Genomic DNA, 20,171 nt, shown 5'->3' with positions numbered 1-20,171 from the left:
CCCTGCCAAGTCCATCCACCCCCCATCAAGTCCATCCCCCGAGACCCCACTGCTTGCTGAGTCCCTCCACTCCCCCACTCGCTCCACCCCACCACCTGCCGAGTCCCTCCACCCACCTCCAAGGCTCTCCTCTTCTGCTGCTCGCCTAGTCCCTCTTCTTCACCCCCGTTCCCTGAGGCCCCTGCCAAGTCCATCCACCCCCCCGAGATTCCACCCCCATCAAGTCTATTCCCCCGAGACCCCACTGCTTGCTGAGTCCCTCCACTCCCTCACTCACTCCACCCCACCACCTGTCGAGTCCCTCCACCCACCCCCCACGGCCTCCTCGTCTGCCACTCGCCTAGTTCCTTCTCTTCTCCACCCCCCGTCACCTGAGACCTCCACTGCCCACCAATTCCATCCACCCCCCGAGACCCCACTGCCCGCTCAGTCCCCCTCTTCCCCCAGAGACCCCACCGCCATCTGCTGCCCATTGACTCCCTCCACCCCTCTCCTCCAAAACCCCACCACCTACCATCTTTCCACCCCCCTCCGCCATGGCCCCACTGCTCGCCTAGTCCCTCCACCCTCTCCGCCATGGCTCCACTGCTCGCCTAGTCCCTCCACCCCCAGCCCCCTGAGACTCCACCGTAAGCCACTTGGGGTAGGAGAGGAGGGACTCAGCAAGCAGTGGGCAGGGGAGGGAGGGTGGAGGAGAGGAGGGAGTCGGGACTCAGCAAGTGGGGTGCCCGGGGGGGGGTGAAGGAGGGGAGAGACAGCAAACGGCGAGTGGCAGGGGCCTCTTGGGGGAGGAGAGGAGGGACTCAGCGAGAAGCTGCAAGCAGCAAGGGCCTCGGGAGAGGGATGGAGCAGTGACAGGAAGAGGTGGGGTGTGGAGGGGCACAGGGGGAAAACGGGGGGGCCACCACAGCCCAGGCATCCGCGCACTCAAAGGCAGCAGATTGGCAGCTGCGCTGCAGGGGAGGCTTACCCTCCCCCAGCCTATTATACCTGCCACTAGGCATACCCAGGCTAGCATTGGTCTAGGGAACGTGAGTACCAGTAGGTGTGAAGCCACAGCAGCATGGACTTCAGCACAGGCTAGCCGCTCAAGTACAAGTCCTGGGTGGGCTTGTCCAGCCTGCATTGATACGGCATTGCAGCTGTAGGCACTCACGCCAGCTCCATCAAAACGAACGGGGGGTATGTCGACAGGAGCTGCAGTCGCCCCTCTGATTGCAGAGCAGAAGACCCTAAAGGAGTCACAACCCGCATAACATTCACTTCCTCATTGTCTAGTTGTAGGGTTAGTTTAGTTAATGTTAATGTAACTGGCTGCTGTTCATTCCACCTGTTTTCCCCTGCAACAATTTCCCCATGCAATAAAAGTCCCCTGGAAATGAGACTGTCAGCTCTTTGGGGCAGGGCGCATGCCCCTGACAGACTGCTGTAAGGCACTAAGCAGGCCATAGACAAACGATTGGTGATCCTAATAATTATATGGATGAAGAAGGGTGCGAGTTCACTGGGGCACATTGTTCCAGCATGTCACTCCCATCTCTCCAGGGGAGAAGCCATTTGTCGTGCAGTGTTGTACTTGCTGACTGTCAAATAGACTGGTTTGAGGGAAAGGTGCTGAAAATTTGTTTCTTTGCCTCAGATAATGATCTGGAATCTCGACACAAAGGAGCCTGTAATTCAAAATCCGGTGAAGACAATCAGCTGTCACAGGGACGTGATCCTCTCCATGTCATTCAACACAGACGGCAGCCTGCTAGCCACTGCCTGCCGGGACAGGAAAATACGGCTCGTTGACCCACGATCAGGAGCCATCCTACAGGTATACAGGGTTAAATAACTTGATCCACAATGCGTCTGACTGTAAGAGCTCCTTCTTCTTCGAGTGCTTGTTCATGTCGATTCCAATCAGGTGTGTGCGCGCACACGTGCATGGTAGCTGGAAGATTTTTCCCATAGTACCATTGGTTGGGTCAGTCCTGGCGCCCTGTGGAGTCGCGCCTTCATGGCACTCAGTGTAGAGTGCTGCTGACCCACCACCTCTTCAGTTCCTTCTTACCACCAGTGATGGCATGCTGGAACTTTCTGTAGCCCTGGCTTTAGCAAGCGTGTTCAGCTCCAGTTGTTTGTACATAGTTAGTTTATCTTAGTAATTAGTAGTTAGTGATTCGAGTTATTGTGGGGTCCCCATGCCGCTTCTGACTCCCTTCAGCTGTGGTATACCACGGTCCTTGGGGTTTAAAAACTGTGCGGTCTGCGTGAAGCTCATGCCAAAGAGCGATCCACACTCCTCATGTTTGTGGTGCCTAGGGAGGGTCACCAAAAGGATCGCTGTATGGTCTGCCGCGAGTTCCACCCTAGAACTCTTAAAGAAAGGGAGCAGCGGCTAAAAGTCAACCTCATGGAAGCAGCTCTACACCCCCATTCAGGCCCGGACTCAGGTGACCCAGCTCCTACCACTTCCTTGTCGATGCGAAGTGCTACGGTGCCATCGAGCTCAATGCTGAGAAAGGACTTGTCCCGGGACGCTTGGCACCAACATGGCACTTCCCGAGGCCCAGCAGAGAGCAGGCACCGGTCTCACTTGCCAGTGTCTCAGAAGAAAAAGAAGCCAGATAGTCGGTCACCCCCTGCTAAATCTAAGGAAATGAGACCACAGGCGGGCCACAGCTCAAGATCCCCTGTTAGGGCTGCATCATCTCCTGCCCAGCTGAGGCAGTTGAGTCCAGGCCCCCTACGTTCACCGGTCCCTACAGGCCAGCAGCTGCCACTTCCTTCAGTGGCGGAAGCTTTCAAAGCTGCTTGGGATCTGCTGCACCTTACGGCGCCGTCCTCACCCCCTAGGAAGGAGGAACCTACTGTGCTGGCGGTCCCACCCCACCTCCAGGTGCAGTCAAGAAGGAAGCCGGCAATGATGTTCAGGCATTCCCCATCTCCATGTCCTTCAACATCAGTCCACTTGGACAGAAAGCCTAGTCGCACCCAAAGCGCTCAACACTCGATGCACCAAAGCTCAGCTCCTCTGTGGTCTTCAGTCTTGGAGACCTCGGAGTCAGTGTCTGACTCCTACTGCTCTCAGAGGAGCAGGAGCCAACGAGTGAGGTCAAGGCGAGAGAGTGGAGAGCTTCAGCCGTGGCCACCTCAGTGGCAGAATCCATTGGGCCATTCTGGACCCCCTAGGCCTTTCACCAGAGCCAGGGAGGGATCTAAGGGCACCGCTCCGCAGCGTCTTCGGTGGCCTCAGCCACATTCGTCCTGCTATCAACCGTGTAGCTCGCCTCAGTGCCTGCCCACATGTTGAGCCTTCGGCTGCAGCATCATCACCAGCCTCGGCACCAGCAACTCTTTGGACCTTGGCGACGACTGCTACTCCAACGATGACAGCGTTTTCAGCATCAGTGATGACCTCGGCACTAACAGCAGCACAGACAACGGCCCCGCCACCTTCATTGGCTCAGGCAGCAGCTGGTTCAGCACTGGCTTCACCAGCGGCACCATCAGTGTCTCCAGTTCCTGTACCAATGCTGAGTTCAGTGTTGACTGCACCGACATTCCCCTGAGAGTCGCGGGACCCCTTGGGAGCTGATGGCAGGGAGCTTCTGTTGCTTATAGGGGCGTCCTCTTCATCGTCTTCGGACGAGGCATTGGCAGGCAGAACCATAGCCCCAGTGCTTGAGGAAAACAGGGCACTACAACAGCTGCTGCGAAGGCTGCTCGGGGTCTGGGCATTAAGGCTAAAGAGGTGGTCGAGGAGGCTGATCCCATGGTGGATATCCTCGCTCCCTCGGGTCCTTTTCCTATTGCCCTACCCCTTATTAAAACCAGGACCCTGTGGCAGACCCCAGCTTCCTTGCCGCCCACTGCCAAGCACGAGAGGTGTTATTCCGTGCCCTCCAAGGGGTATGAACATTTGTACTCCCACTCACCTCCTGACTCTCTTGTTGTGGCTGCTGCTAATCAGCATGAGTGGCAGGGTTTCCAGGCACTCTCCCCTAAAAACAAGGAGGCTAAGCAACTCGACCTTTTCGGCAGAAAGGTCTACTCTCCAGGGGGTCTGAAGCTCTGTATCTTGAACCAACAGGCCATCATCAGCAGGTACTCTTATAACAGCTGTGCAGCGATGAACAAATTTGAGGAACTTCTCCCTTCAGACTCCTGAGTCGAGTTCTCAGCCTTGGTGGAGGAGGGAAAGCTAGTCTCCTGGGTTCCCTCCAGGCCGCGTTGGATAGTGCTGATGCCGCCACTAGGGCCATGGCTACTGGGGTGGCCATGAGAAGGGGCTCCTGGCTCCAAGTCTCGGGTCTCCCTTATGAGGTCCAACAGACCATTCAGGACTTCCCATTTGAGGGTGTGATGCATAGCCTGAAAGACTCACGAGCCACCCTCAGGTCTCTGGGCGTGCACACTCCCGCCACACTTTAGGTCGCAACCTCCTCCGAGGTTCTATCAGCAGAACCGCCAGGACGGTTCTCAGAGGAGGAACAGGAGTGGCAGGAAAAGACAACACCCGTCTTCAGACCGGGGCTGTGGCCAATCCAAACCATCTTCTGGCCTGAAACCAGCCTTTTTAAGGTGCGGTCAAGGACGGTGCACCAGATCTCCAACTGGATCCACCCTGCCCCTTCTTATCCCGACTGTCCCCTTTCTACTGTGCATGGTCCTGTATCATCTCGGACCGCTGGGTGCTCTGCACAGTAGAGAGGGGATACTTCATCATAAGAACGGCTGTATGGGGTCAGACCCAGGGCCTCCCGGGGCAGGGAGGGGGCAAGTGGGGCAATTTGCCCTGGGTCCCACAGGGGCCCCCAAGAGAATATAGTATTTTATAGTATTGCAACTTTTTTTTTATGGAAAGGTCCTCCGAAATTGCTTTGCCCCAGGCCCCCTGAATCCTCTGGGCAGACCAAAGGTCCATCTAGCCCAGTATCCTGTCTACCAACAGTGGCCAATGCCGGGTGCCCCAGCGGGATTGAACCTAACAGGTAATGATCAAGTGATCTCTCTTGCCATCCATCTCCACCCTCTGACAAACAGAGTCTAGGGACACCATTCCTTACCTGTCGTGGCTGATAGCCACTAGTGGACTTAACCTCCATGAATTTATCCAGTTCTCTTTTAAAGGCTATTGTAGTCCCAGCCTTCACAACCTCCTCAGGCAAGGAGTTCCATATGTGGACTGTGCACTGCGTGAAGAAGAACTTCGTTTTATTTGTTTTAAACCTGCTGCCTATTAATTTCATTTGGTGACCCCTAGTTCTTGTATTATGGGAATAAGTAAATAACTTTTCCTTATCCACTTTCTCTACATCATTCATGATTTTATATACCTCTATCATATCCCCCCTTAGTCTTCTCTTTTCCAAGCTGAAGAGTCCTAGCCTCTTTAATCTTTCCTCATATGGGACCCTCTCGAAACCCCTAATCATTTTAGTTGCCCTTCTCTGAACCTTTTCTAATGCCAGTATATCTTTTTTGAGATGAGGTGACCACATCTATACGCAGTATTCAGTACGTGGGCGTACCATCGATTTATATAAGGGAAATAATATATTCTCTGTCTTATTCTTTATCCCCTTTTTAATGATTCCTAACATCCTGTTTGCTTTTTTAACCGCCTCTGCACACTGTGTGGACAGCTTCAGAGAACTATCCACGATGACTCCAAGATCTTTTTCCTGTTTTGTTGTAGCTAAATTAGCCCCCATCGTATTGTATGTATAGTTGGGGTTATTTTTTCCAGTGTGCATTACTTTACATTTATCCACATTATATTTCATTTGCCATTTTGTTGCCCAATCACTTAGTTTTGTGAGATCTTTTTGAAGTTCTTCGCAGTCAGCTTTGGTCTTAACTATCTTGAGCAGTTTAGTATCATCTGCAAACTTTGCCACCTCACTGTTTACCCCTTTCTCCAGATCATTTATGAATAAGTTGAATAGGATTGGTCATAGGACTGACCCTTGGGGAACACCACTAGTTACCCCTCTCCATTCTGAGAATTTACCATTAATTCCTACCCTTTGTTCCCTGTCTTTTAACCAGTTCTCAAACCATGAAAAGACCTTCCATTTTATCCCATGACAACTTAATTTACATAAGAGCCTTTGGTGAGGGACCTTATCAAAGGCTTTCTGGAAATCTAAGTACACTATGTCCACTGGATCCCCCTTGTCCACATGTTTGTTGACCCCTTCAAAGAACTCTAATAAATTAGTAAGACACGATTTCCCTTTACAGAAACCATGTTGACTTTTGCCCAACAATTTATGTTCTTCTATGTGTCTGACTATTTATTTTTTACTATTGTTTTGACTAATTTGCCCGGTACCGACGTTAGACTTACTGGTCTGTAATTGCCGGGATCACCTCTAGAACCCTTTTAAAATATTGGCGTTACATTAGCTATCTTCCAGTCATTGGGTACCGAAGCTGATTTAAAGGACAGGTTACAAACCCTAATTAATAGTTCCGCAATTTCACATCTGAGTTCTTTCAGAACTCTTGGGTGAATGCCATCTGGTCCCGGTGACTTGTTAATGTTAAGTTTATCAATTAATTCCAAAACCATCTCTAGTGATACTTCAGTCTGTGACAGTTCCTCAGATTTGTCACCTACAAAAACCGGCTCAGGTTTGGGAATCTCCCTAACATCCTCAGCCGTGAAGACTGAAGCAAAGAATCCATTTAGTTTCTCTGCAATTACTTTATCGTCTTTAAGCGCTCCTTTTCTATCTCTGTCATTGAGGGGCCCCACTGATGGTTTAGCAGGCTTCCTGCTTCTGATGTACTTAAAAAACATTTTGTTATTACATTTTGAGTTTTTGGCTAGCTGTTCTTCAAACTCCTCTTTGTCTTTTCTTATTACACTCTTGCACTTAATTTGGCAATGTTTGTGCTCCTTTCTATTTACCTCGCTAGGATTTGACTTCCACTTTTTAAAGGAAGTCTTTTTATCTCTCACTGCTTCTTTTACATGGTTGTTAAGCCACAGTGGCTCTTTTTTAGTTCTTTTACTGTGTTTCTTAATTTGGGATATACATTGAAGTTGGGCCTCTATTATGGTGTCTTTAAAAAGGGCCCATGCAGCTTGCAGGGATTTCACTTAGTCACTGTACCTTTTAATTTCTGTTTAACTAACCCCCTCATTTTTACATAGTTCCCCTTTTTGAAATTAAATGCCCCAGTGTTGGGCTGTTGAGGTGTTCTTCCCACCACAGGTGTGTTAAATGTTATTATATTATGGTCACTATTTCCAAGCGGTCCTGTTATTATTATCTCTTGGACCAGGTCCTGCACTCCACTCAGGACTAAATCTAGAGTTGTCTCTCATCTTGTGGGTTCCCGTACCAGCTGCTCCATGAAGCAGTCATTTAAAGTATCGAGAAATTTTATGTCTGCATTTTGTCCTGAGGTGACATGTTCCCGGTCAATATGGGGATAATTGAAATCCCCCACTATTATTGGGTTCTTAATTTTGATAGCCTCTCTAATTTCCCTTAGCATTTCATCATCTCTATTACTGTCCTGGTCAGGTGGTCGATAAGAGATCGCTACTGTTATATTCTTATTAGAGCATGAAAGTACTATCCATAGAGATTCTATGGAACATATGGATTTGCTTAAGATTTTTACTTCATTTGATTCTACCTTTTCTTTCACATATAGTGCCACTTCTCCCCGCATGACCTGTTCTGTCCTTCCGATATATTTTGTACCCTGGAATGATTGTGTCCCTGTAACCGTGTGGACTCACCCCCGCGGTGCCTCCTGCTGGTTGCTTCGGGGAATTAGCTCGATTCCAGCTACAGAGCGCTTTCTGCAGGCCGGTGATCCACCTGTCCTCTGCTGGCCCCGGGCCCCTCCCTGGACCTCGGTGCCCCTTTAACTGAGTCTCCCCCCTGCCAGGGGAACCCCCACTCCACTATCCCAACTTTGCCTCAGTATTGGCTACTGCCCAGTCATTGCCTAGCCCCCACGCCCTGGGGCAGACTGCAGTATCAGCCACTCATCATAGGCAAAGGGGTTTGGCCTGCCTTTACCCACCCTCGGGCTGCCCCTCTGCAAGCCCAGTACCTTGAAGGCCTAGAATTAGGCCCTGCAGCCTGGGGAGTTGCTGGCCTAGGGCTTCCCAGCTCCTAAGGCTTTCTCCCCCCCCAGCCCTGCCTTCTTTTAGGTCCCCTGGATGAGTCCCTGAGCAGCCAGGCCTGTCTGTCTCTCCAGTCAGAGAGAGACTTCATTCTGCTTCTGGCTCCCGGGCCTTCTTATTAGGCCCTGTGGCTCAGTTTGGGGCATGGCCCCAGCTGTAGCCACTTCCCCAATCAGCCCAGCTTAAAGGCTGCTTTCTCCAGCCACAGCCCCTTCCCCAGGCTGTTTTTAACCCCTTCAGGGCAGGAGCAGAGATGCCCTCTGCTACAGTCCCATTGATTGCTCTCAGTCCACCAGGTTTCTGTGATGCCTATTATATCAATATCCTCCTCTAACACGAGGCACTCTAGTTCACCCATCTTATTATTTAGACTTCTAGCATTTGTGTACAAGCACTTGAAAAACTTGTCACTGTTTAATTGTCTACCCTTTTCTGATGTGCCAGATGCCTTTCTATGTGAATGTTTCTCGTCTGATCTGGCCCTTACATTATCCTCTTCCATCCTCTGTTCCTGACTATAACCTAGAGAATCTCTATCAATAGACTCTCCTCTAAGAGAAGTCTCTGTCCGATCCACATGCTCCTCTGCAGCAGTCAGCTTTCCCCCATCTCCTAGTTTAAAAACTGCTCTACAACCTTTTTAATGTTTAGTGCCAGCAGTCTGGTTCCACTTTGGTTTAGGTGGAGCCCATCTCTCCTGTATAGGCGCCCCCTATCCCAAAGGTTTCCCCAGTTCCCAATGAATGTAAACCCTCCTCTCTACACTATTGTCTCATCCACGCATTGAGACTCTGAAGCTCTGCCTGCCTACCTGGCCCTGCGCGTGGAACTGGGAGCATTTCTGAGAATGCCACCAGAGGTCCTGGATTTCAGTCTCTTCCCTAGCAGCATAAATTTGGCTTCCAGGACATCTCTCCTACCCTTCCCTATGTCATTGGTACCTACATGTACCACGACCACCGGCTCCTCCCCAGCACTACACATAAGTCTGTCTAGATGCCTCGAGACATCAGCAACCTTCGCACCAGGCAGGCAAGTCACCATACGGTTCTCCTGGTCATCACAAACCCAGCTATCTATGTTTCTAATGATCGAATCTCCCATTACTAACACCTGCCTTTCCCTAGTAACTGGAGTTCCCTCCCCCGGAGAGGCAACCTCAGTGCGAGAGGCAACCCCAGCACCATCTGGAAGGAGGGTCCCAACTATGGGAAGGTTTCCCTCTGCTCCCGTTGACTGCTCTGCTTCTCTGGGTCTTTCATCCTCCTCAACAGCGCAGGGGCTGTCTGAGCGGAGGTGGGACAATTCTACAGTGTCCCGGAAAGCCTCATCAACATACCTCCCCGCCTCTCTTACCTCTCTTACAACATACCTCCTCCAGTTCTGCCGCCCTGGCCTCCAAAGCCCGTACATGGTCTCTGAGGGCCAGGAGCTCCTTGCACCAAATTGACACATATGCTACCCACCCAGAGGGCAGTTAATCATACATGCAGCACTCAGCGCAATAAACTGGATAGCCCCCAATCTGCTGCTGGGCGTCTGCCTGCATTGTCTCCTAGTTACTGAAGGGGTTGTTTACAGCAAGAAGTTTTGATTGTCATTTAGTTTATAGGTTTTAAAATGAAAACAACAGCAAGGGGCCCTTGCCCCCTTCCCACTCCCCTTCCAAACTCCTTGCGAAACTCTCTGTTAGCAGCCTCTGTTCGCAAAGCTCCCTGGTTGCTTGCACACTGCTTTATAAAGCCGTGGCCTACTTGATAGCTCTGCCCACTGACTAAGGCTCAGCCAATCAACAGAGGCTTCTAGCTTTCAAACTTTCCTTTGAAACTCACAGCTTCCAACTGCAGGTCACAGCACAGGGTCCTTCACACAACGAACCTAACAAACGGACGGACAAACACAAGCTCAGCACACAGCGAGTAACTCCCAAACACAAACAAACACACACTACAGACAGTCACTTACCCCAAGGGTCCTGTATTTGCTCCTCCTTCACCTGGAGAACTCCTTTTGCAAAACTCTCTGTTAGCAGCCCCTGTTCGCAAAACCCTTCTGTGCCCTTCCACCCTCCTTCCCCGACCCTCTTCAGGGACCCTTCTCACAAGCAGCTCCTATCCAGGAGGTACAGTCGCTCCTGTCTGTAGGGGCAGTGGAGGAGGTTCCTCAGGAGCACAGGGATGAGGGCTTTTATTCCAGGTATTTCCTAATACCGAAAGCCAAAGGCGGCCTCAAGCCTATCTTGGACCTGGGTGAACTCAACAAGTTTGTGAAGAAACTCAAGTTCCACACAGTCTCTTTGGCCTCCATCATCCCCTCACTGGTATGTCACCTTTGACTTGAAGGACGCATATTTTCATATCGCAATCGCTCAGCCCCACAGGAAATACCTCAGGTTTGTGGTCAACAGGACCTGCTACCAATTTACTATCCTTCCGTTTGGCCTGTCAGAAGTACCTTGAGTCTTATCATGCATGGCAGTTGTTGCCACGTTCTTGCGCAGGCACCAGGTATAGGTGTTTCCATACTTCGACGACTGGCTGATCAGGGGCCCTTCAGGACCCCAGTGGAAGCTCAGGTCAGATTCATCAGAACCACCTTTGGTAACCTGGATCTCCTTCTAAACAAAGCAAAATTGACTCTGTTCCCCCATCCAGAGGATAGAGTTGATAGGGGCAATGCTGGACTTGACCCAAGCCAGGGCATACCTGCTAGAAGCGAGGTTTCAGGCCCTAACCGATATCATTCCAGGCTTCAGACACCACCACCACAGAGAGAAACTGCCTGAAGCTTCTCGGACACATGTCTGCCTGTACCGTGGTGCAGCATGCCAGGCTTGGGCTTCGACCGCTTCAGTTGCAGCTTGCATCAGTGTATCACCCAGCCCAGGACAGCTTGAACAGGATTTTGACCCTGCGTTACCTGGTCCTCTCCTACCTTCTGTGGAGGCTCAACCCTCAGGAGATATGCTCAGGGTCCCCTTTGCCACTCCGCAGCCGTCTCTATCGCTAGTGAAGGACGCATGAGACTTGGGCTGGGGAGCACATCTGAGAGACTGCAGGACTCAGGGCCTCTGGTCTCAGTAGGAACTAGGTCGCCACATCAGTGTCAGAGAGCTGAGAGCAGTGCGCTTGGCATACCAGACCTTCCAGGCAGGCACGCTTACCGGGACAATGTGTATCAGTCATAGAATGCCATGGTTGGAAGGGACCTCAGGAGGTCATCTAGTCCAACCCCCTGCTCAAAGCAGGAACAACCTCCAGACAGGTTTTTGCCCCAGCTCCCTAAATAGCCCCCTCAAGGACTGAACTCACAATGCTGGGTTTAGCAAGCCAATGCTCAAACCACTGAGCTATCCTCCCCCCACCCTCAAAAAAGAGGAAGGCTCAAGTGATGTCTGGGGTGCTTAAGCAAAGCCCACACCACGCTTTGATGGACAATACAACAGCAATGTTCTACCGCAACAAATGGGGGTGCACACTCCTCTCCCCTGTGCCAGGAAGCCCTCATGCCGCAGGACTTCTAACATTCAATACACCTACAAGTGTCATACCTCCCTGGGGTACAGAACAAGCTGGCAGACCACCTCAGCAGGTTGTTTCACAGACACGAGTGGTCCCTTTGCCCAGATGTCACGATTTCAATCTTCCAGAGGTGGGGATTTCTCCAGATAGACCTATTCGCCACATGACACAACCGGAAGTGCCAGAAGTTCTGCTCCTTCCAGAACCACAGCCCAGGTTTCAGAGCGGACGCATTCCTCCGCCACTGGGAAGGTTGTCTCCTATACGCCTTTCCACTCATACCACCCGTTCACAAGGTGCTCCTCAAGATTCGGAGAGGACAAGCTCAGGTCATATTGATAGCACCAGCCTGGCCCCGTCAGCACTGGTACACATCTCCCCTAGCCATGTCCATGGGAGCCCCGATCACCCTGTTGCTCTTCCTGGACCTTCTGACACAAGATCATGGTCGTCTTCAACATCTGAACCTCGAGTCGCTTCACCTCACGCATGGAAGCTCCATGGTTGAATCCAATGGAGCTTTCCTGTTCAGACCAGGTCAGACAGGTCCTCCTTGGCAGCAGAAAACCCTCTACGAGAGCCACATACCTTGCCAAGTGGAAGAGAATTTCACCCTGGTCAGTGCCATTCGTCCCCGACGCTAGCCTTAGTGCCACTCATTCTGGACTACCTCCTCCATCTGAAGCAGCAGAGTCTTATGTTGTCATCAGTAAGGGTGCACTTATCTGCCATGTCAGCCTTCCACCCAGGCACGAAGGGCTGCTCTGTGTTTCCTAATCCTATGGTCAACTGGCTCTTGTAAAGGCTCAGCAGGCTATACCATAACATGTGTCAGCCTGTCCCTGCCTGGGACCTCAAGCTGGTCTTTTCCAGGCTCGTGGGACCCCCCTTTGAACCATTAACAGCATGCTTCCTGCTCTACCTTTCTTACAAGGTGAGGTTCCTGGGAGCGATAACCTTAGCCAGGAGGGTGTCTGAGCTCAGGGCCTTGACATCAGATCCTCCCTACACCATGTTCTATAAGGACAAGGTGCAGCTCAGACCTCACCCTGCTTTCCTCCCGAAGGTTGTGTCACAGTTTCTCATCAACCAGGACGTCTTTCTCATGGTATTCTACCCTAAGCCACACTCCAGCAGCAGGGAGCAGACACTCCACTCTCTGGATGTCTACAGGGCGCTAGCCTTTTACATCGAGAGAGTGAAGCCGTTCAGAAAATCTCGTCATGGATAGCGTCCTGTATTTGTGAGTGCTACAACCTGGCAGGTGTTCCTGCACATCCAATCACTGCGCACTCCACCAGGGTGCAAGCTTCATTAACAGCGTACCTGACTCAAGTTCCTACTCAGGAAATCTGGAGAGCGGCGACGTGGTCCTCCGTCCACACTTCCACCGCGCACTATGTGATTACCCAGCGGGCCAGAGACGCTGCGGCCTTTGGACGAGCAGTGCTTCAGTCAGTGGAAGGCTCCGACCCCACCTCCTGAACTTGGGCTTGAGAGTCACCTGATTGGAATCGACGTGAACAAGCACTCGAAGAAGAAAAAACGGTTACTCACCTTCTTAACTGTTGTTCTTTGAGATGTGTTCTTCATTCCAATACCCACCCTCCTTCACCTCTGTCGGAGTAGCCAGCAAGAAGGAACTGAAGGGGTGGCGTGTCAGCAGGGGTCTATATTGAGCGCTGTCACAGGGTCCCGGCAGGGCCAGTGCAAGGATGTTTCGCGCCTTAGGTGAAACTTCTACCTTGCGTCCCCCTCGCCCCCATGGCAGCTACCCCTCTCTGCCCTGAGGCGCCCCCCGTTGCGGCTGCTCCCCACCCTCCACCCTGGGCACCCCCCCCATCCCAGCTCACCCCTGCTCCAAGCACGAGCACCCCATCACTGCTTCACTTCTCCTGCTTCCCAGGCTTGTGGCACCAATCAGCTTAGGCACCGCAAGCCTGGGAGGCGGGAGAAGTGAAGCAGCCACGGCGTGCTCGGTGAGGAGGCGCAGCAGGCGTGAGCTGGGGTGGGGAGTTCCCCTGCTTGCCACGTCCGCCTTACTTGCTGCAGGCGGCCCTCCCCATGCTCCCCTGCCCCAGCTCCCTCCACCTAAATGCTGGCGGTGACCAGGGTGGCCTAAGATCCAGCCACCGCGGTCGCTGCCGGAAAAAATGGCGCCCCCCAAATCCCAGCACCCTAGGCGACCGCCTGCATCGCCTAAATGGCTGCACCAGCCCTGGGTCCCGGGCAGGCTCTCCCACTTTTGGGCCTGCACCCTGTGTTTAGGCTGGTATTATAAAGAGTCTTCCATGCCTCTTTTTGTTGGATCACCCCGGGTGTCTTTATTTCCAGTGCTTGTGCAGTTCCCAGATCCCCCAACAGTTAGAGCCCCATAGACCCTCCCCAGGGTCTCCTGGCCCTTGAGGCTTCTTTGTTGGCAAGGAGACAGAGATCTTGCCCTCCTGTCTCCTCCTCCTCTTCCTCTCTGAGGTCCTGCTCCAGCCCAATTGGCACTACTTAGCTCCATAGGTTCCTCTGAGCCAGCCCTGAATGAAACGGAGCCTGCTCAGAAGAGGAAATCAATTGGATGCTGTTGCTCTAATCTCTAGCAGCCATTTCTCAACCTCTCTCAACAGCTTGGTGTGACTTGCTCTTCTTGGCAGTCTGGCCACTGCTTTAGGACAGTCGTTAGCACTTTACGAAGCATTGTGCTGCTTTACAGCTACACTCCTTCCCCACCTGCAGAATAAACCTGGAAACCGCAACGTAACCAGAGTGACTGGGGAGGAATGCTGCACTCTTCTGTGAGCTAACACATCCCACGTCTCGGAAAGGAAAACACAAAGAGTTCCCTTGTCCTATGCAGTGCCGCCTCGTCCCCTCACCTAACTAGTCCCAAGAACATCTCATGCCACTCTTGCCTGTCTGCCTTTCTTATACTAACCCCAAACTCCTGCTTCTTGCCCAGCTCATTCTCAGCCTCCTCTCTGAAATTCACCATGTTTGTGTTGGTTTCCCACCTAGACACTGTGATGAGTGGTGTTCTGGGACTAGATGCAAGGGATCCAGGTCTGTGTTGTCCCCTTGCCAGTGCCTGTTTGAATAGTCCTCTCTGACTGGCTGGGAGAGATTGCGGGACCACACTGTGCTAGTACACAAAAGCTTCTACATTAAACACATAACTAGCCGCAGCCTAGGTAGCCCAGCCTCATACGACTGGGGTTGCCAACTTTCTAATTGCAGAAAACCGAACACCTTTGCCCTGTCCCAAGCCTCCCCCGAGGCCTTGCCCCTTCCCTACCCCTTCTCCAAGGCCCTGCCCCTGCTCACTCCATCCCCCCTCCCTCTGTTGTGTGCTCTCCCCCATTCTCGCTCACTCACTCATTTTCACCAGGCTGGGGTAGGGGTTTGGGGTTTGGAGGATGGGGCCGAGGGGTTCGGAGTGTAGGAGGGGGCTCTGGGCTGGGGAAGGGGATTGGGGTGTGGGAGGGGGTGAAGGCTGTGGCTGGAGTTCAGGCTCTGGGGTGGGGCTGGGGATGAAGGGCTTGGGGTGCAGCAGGGGGCTCCCGAGTAGAGCCGAGGGGTTCAGAGTGTGGGAGGGGACTCTGGGATGGGGCAGGATGTTGGGACGCAAGAGAGTGTTCAGAGTGCAGGCTCCAGGTGGTGCTGACCTCAGACAGCTCCTGGGAAGTGGCAACATGTCCCTCCAGCTCGTGGAGGGCCAGAGGGCTCCATGTCCCATACACCCCTTCCCCCTACTGGCGCTGCCCACACGGCTCCCATTGGCTGCAGATCGTGGCCAATGGGAGCTCTGGAGCCAGCACTCGGGTTGGCGCCTGCGTGTGGGGGCAGCATGCAGAGCCCCCCTGGCAACACCTCTGCCTAGGAGCCAGAGAGACATAGATTCATAGATTCATAGACTCTAGGACTGGAAGGGACCTCGAGAGGTCATCGAGTCCAGTCCCCTGCCCTCATGGCAGGACCAAATACTGTCTAGACCATCCCTGATAGACATTTATCTAACCTACTCTTAAATATCTCCAGAGATGGAGATTCCACAACCTCCCTAGGCAATTTATTCCAGTGTTTAACTACCCTGACAGTTAGGAACTTTTTCCTAATGTCCAACCTAAATCTCCCTTGCTGCAGTTTAAGCCCATTGCTTCTTGTTCTATCCTTAGAGGCTAAGGTGAACAAGTTTTCTCCCTCCTCCTGATGACACCCTTTTAGATACCTGAAAACTGCTATCATGTCCCCTCTCAGTCTTCTCTTTTCCAAACTAAATAAACCCAATTCTTTCAGCCTTCCTTCATAGGTCATATTCTCAAGACCTTTAATCATTCTTGTTGCTCTTCTCTGGACCCGCTCCAATTTCTCCACCTCTTTCTTGAAGTGTGGTGCCCAGAACTGGACACAATACTCCAGTTGAGGCCTAACCAGTGCAGAGTAGAGCGGAAGAATGACTTTTCATGTCTTGTTTACAACACACCTGTTAATGCATCCCAGAATCACGTTTGCTTTTTTTGCAACAGTATCACACATGCTGGCTGCATTCTGGGAGCTGGGTACAGAGCCTGCCTGCCCTATTGGCATTGCGGCCAACCGGACTTTTAGCGTCCCAATCAGCTGTGCTGACCGAAGCTGCCAGAATCCCTTTTCGACTGGGACTTCGGTCGAAAACTGGATGCCTGGCAACCCTACGTGCGACCTGCACTGCCGTTGCTGTAGCAGGGCGAGCGGCCCAGCCCCATCAGGACCAGTGCTGTCACTGCTGCAGCAGGGCAAGCAACCCAGCCCCACTGCATGCAGAGGGCCATGTGAGGAGAGGCGGATGTGCAGTGAGATCCTCATTTGGGTGGGGCTTCAGGAGAAAGGTGCAGTTAGTGCTTTTTCTGCTCAGCAAACTCAAATAAGCTTTGGACAGCAATGAAAAAAAAATGTCTCCCCGTGCCTGGATTTCCCATGTGACCATGATAGTAATGTTCTATGTGTCTCCTTACAGGAAGCCAGCTACAAGAATCACAGAGTGAATAAAGTTTTGTTTCTAGGAAACATGAAAAAGCTGCTCTCTACTGGAACATCCCGCTGGAATAACAGGCAAATTGCACTATGGGAGCAGGTGAGTCAGAGCCAGCAATCCAGCCATAGATGCTTCAGTTTTCCTCACCAATTAGGATTCCTCATTACTTTCACTTTAACCCTTGTGCCTGCCAAATACCCAAGAATTCATTTGTAGCTAAGTTCCAAGGTGGTCTGTCAAGCTAAAAACTCATAGGTGGATCTTGGCTTTTGTTTATAATATGTTATGACATAGAAATGAATTGGTGAAGAAGCAAGGCAGGCTGACAGCATGGCAATAATGCAGACAGAAATGGAAGCAATTTTCTAGCATTGGAAGGGGTGCTGGGTATGGGAGGGAGCAGTTTCAAAGGAGCTAAAGGCTGGTTGCAGGCAGACGGAAGCAGCATGTCCATACTGCAGACCTGCAATAAGAAGTGTAAAGAGCCTTCTGTGTGTCCCTCCCTCCATAGCCATGGGCCTTCTCAGAACTGCCCCCCTCCCACAAATCCAGTGGGAGCAACAGTGGGACTCAGGATCAGATGCTCTAGGAAATTTTCAAGCAAGGCACTAAGGTTCTGAGAGCGGCTGTTTCTCTCTCCTTTGACATGCCCAGGGTGATCTTTCTGTGCCTTTAGTTGAGGAGGATCTGGATGGCTCCTCGGGGCTGCTGTTCCCGTTCTATGACTCTGACACTCACATGCTGTATGTGGTGAGCAAGGTAAGTGCTTTTTCTTTGAATTAACATTGACGCCACAGATTCTGTTCCCAACTACGCTGCTTTTATGCCATTGGCTTCAGTGGAGTTACTCCTGATTTACACTAGCTCGAGTGAGATGAGAATCATGCCATTATGCTTTAACTGAAGGTCCCCGATGAAACAATAAGACACTTATTGGTTAATAGATACTAACTGAATCGGGTCTTCAGTATTAACTGCAAAATCATGTATTCCCAGGACATTCCACAGTCTTAGCCAAAGATGAGCAAAAAAGTTGTAGGAAAAGACTTCACTTGCACTCGCTAGAAGTGAGGCTGAAAAGATGGGATTTCACTCCGCTCTTAAAAGCCTTTGGGGCTCACTTGTCCAAGTTCGGATCACAAATTGCTGTGCATTGCCTGATGTGGTATGCATTTGGGGATCCACATGTCCTCCTGTTTGGCTCATTATATGACAGGCAGAAAAAAGTACTTTCATGTGTTGATCTGAAAGTTCCCAAAGTCCTGATGTGTCTAGCTCTTTACTCCTTACCCCATGGCCCTGATCCTGTGCAAACAAGCCTGACACTAACACTAGACACATGAGCTAGAAGCACTGCCTTTGTGGGAGTGAAGCTCAGCACGCACAGGAGTACTTGCAGGGTCAGGGCCCGGGTGAGCAAAGGTCTGTCAGTGCCTGTCCCCTCCTCTTTGCAGGGACTGGGAATCCAATAATAGAGAGATGTCTAGCCCCAAACTGAGCTGCACTCCCATGCAGTGGGCAGCCCAGGGCAGAGGCGCCGCTGAACACTTAGAATCACAGACATATAGTGCTGAAAGGCACCTCAAGAAGTCATCGAGTCCAGCCCCTGTGCTGAGGCAGGACCAAATATACCTAGGCCATCCCTGACAGGTGTTTTTTCCAATGTGTTCTTACAGCCTCCAATGGTGGGGATTCCACAACCTCCCTTGGAAGCCTATTCCAGAGCTTAACTAACCTTAGAGTTAGAAAGTTTTTCCTAATATCTAACCAAAATCTCCCTTTCTGCAGATTAAGCCCATTACTTCTTGTCCTACCTTCAGGGGACATGGGAAACAATTGATCAGTCTTCTTTATAACAGCCCTTCACATGTTTGAAGACTGTTATCGGGTCCTGCCTCAGTCTTTTGCAAGACCAAACATGTCCAGTTTCTTTAACCTTTCCTTATAGGTCAGGTTTTCTAAATCTTTGAGCATTTTTTTTTCTCTCCTCTGGACTCTGGCAACTCACATGTTACTCTAGCTGAGGCCTCACCAGTGCCGCCTAGAGGGGGACCGTTACCTCCTGGTGTCTTACATATGACACTCCTGTTAAGATACCCTGGAAAATCAGCCTTTTTCACAACTGCATCACATTGTTGACTCATTCAGTTTGTGATCTACTAAACCCCCTGATCCTTTTCACCGTCTAGCCAGTTATTCCCCATTTTGCAGTTGTGCATTTGATTTCCCTTCCTAAGTGTAGTTCTATAAATCAGTGATACACCTGCACCTGGAATACTGGGGTCCATTCTGATCACTCTCTGACTAAAAGGCCATAACAGAAATAAAAGAGGTTCAGAGACAAGTGGAGGAAAAATATTGGAGGCCAGGAAAAGACTTTTATATGGAAGGAGACTGGAAAGATTGGGACGGTGTAGTTTAGAGAGGAAACAAATACAAGGTGATATGATAGAGCTTTAAAAGAACAATGGAAGTTCTAGAGAAGGTAAACCAGGTGACCACCTTGGGCTCCCCCTCTCCTGCAGCAGGGGCTAAGCAATGCCTGTGTTCTCTCTTGCCATCTGTAGGGAGATGGGAACATACGATACTATGAGATAAGCGCTGAGAAGCCGTACCTGAACTACCTGATGGAATACCGCTCCCATCTACCACAGAAAGGAATCGGTGAGTTTGTATCATGTATTTCTCATCTCACTAGGGGCCCAGTTCCACACCTTGAGGGAATCCAGTGGGAGTACAGGACTGGCCCACAATTCCATTGGTTTTGATGAAAAGCCAGGGGGCTCGGTTCTGCTCTCACTCAGTGTTACACTGCTGTAAATCACAGATCCATAGACTCCTAAACTAGAGGGATTGTTATGACCATCTAATCTGACCCCCTCCAGAACCCAGCCAGAAAACCTTGCCCAGTGAGCCCTGCAGTCCTCCCTGTCCCTCTCCTCCCCTCCCACCCTCCCCCAGAGCTCCCAGCTGAGCTAGAGTGGACCTTTTAGAAAGAGACACCCAGTCTTGATATTGGTGTCTGCAAGACTGCAAATCGTGGAAACCCCCCCACATTGTTCCGAAACTGCTTCAGTGGCTATTTACTCTGCTGTTAAAACGTGCATCTTATTCCTAGTTTGAACTCTGCTGACTTTGCTTCCAATCTGAGATCTCCTTGTGCCTTTGCCTGCTACACTAAAGAGCTCTCCAGTATCAGCCATCTTCTCCTCAAGCAGGGACTTACAGACTGTGTTTAAATAGGCTTTTAACCCTCTTTTCGATAGGCTTATTGGATTGAACTCCTGATGCCTCTAATGGAAAGCTTGGTTTCCAGTCCTCAGATTATTCCTGTGGCTCTTCCCTAAATCTTCCTCAATTTTAAATCTGGGGCAATAGTATCCCCAGGGATGTGTCTACTGCTCCGTGATATTCCCCTGTTACCATGTCCCAGGACTACATTCACTTTTTAGGCCACATCTGGCACTTGGAGCACGTGTTCAGTTGGTTTCCAGCATGACTCCTA

The 20,171-nt window shown here is 51.2% G+C and overlaps 1 protein-coding gene across 1 annotated transcript in view; it reads left to right on the top strand.

Moving 5' to 3' along the window:
• The window catches only part of CORO2A (coronin 2A), a 112,366-nt gene that overhangs the window by 78,150 nt on the left and 14,045 nt on the right, over nt 1–20,171 (top strand). Inside the window, exons 5-8 of the mRNA XM_050948268.1 lie at nt 1,640–1,819; nt 16,649–16,765; nt 17,321–17,425; nt 19,234–19,330. Coding sequence (XP_050804225.1) covers nt 1,640–1,819; nt 16,649–16,765; nt 17,321–17,425; nt 19,234–19,330 — 499 coding nt within the window. The remainder of the gene's footprint in view (nt 1–1,639; nt 1,820–16,648; nt 16,766–17,320; nt 17,426–19,233; nt 19,331–20,171) is intronic.

Source organism: Gopherus flavomarginatus, chromosome 3 (genome assembly GCF_025201925.1).
Source record: "Gopherus flavomarginatus isolate rGopFla2 chromosome 3, rGopFla2.mat.asm, whole genome shotgun sequence".
In the NCBI taxonomy this organism is placed as follows: Eukaryota; Metazoa; Chordata; order Testudines; family Testudinidae; genus Gopherus; species Gopherus flavomarginatus.
Note: the sequence above shows the minus strand (reverse complement) of the source record. Positions and strands in the feature narration are given on the sequence as shown.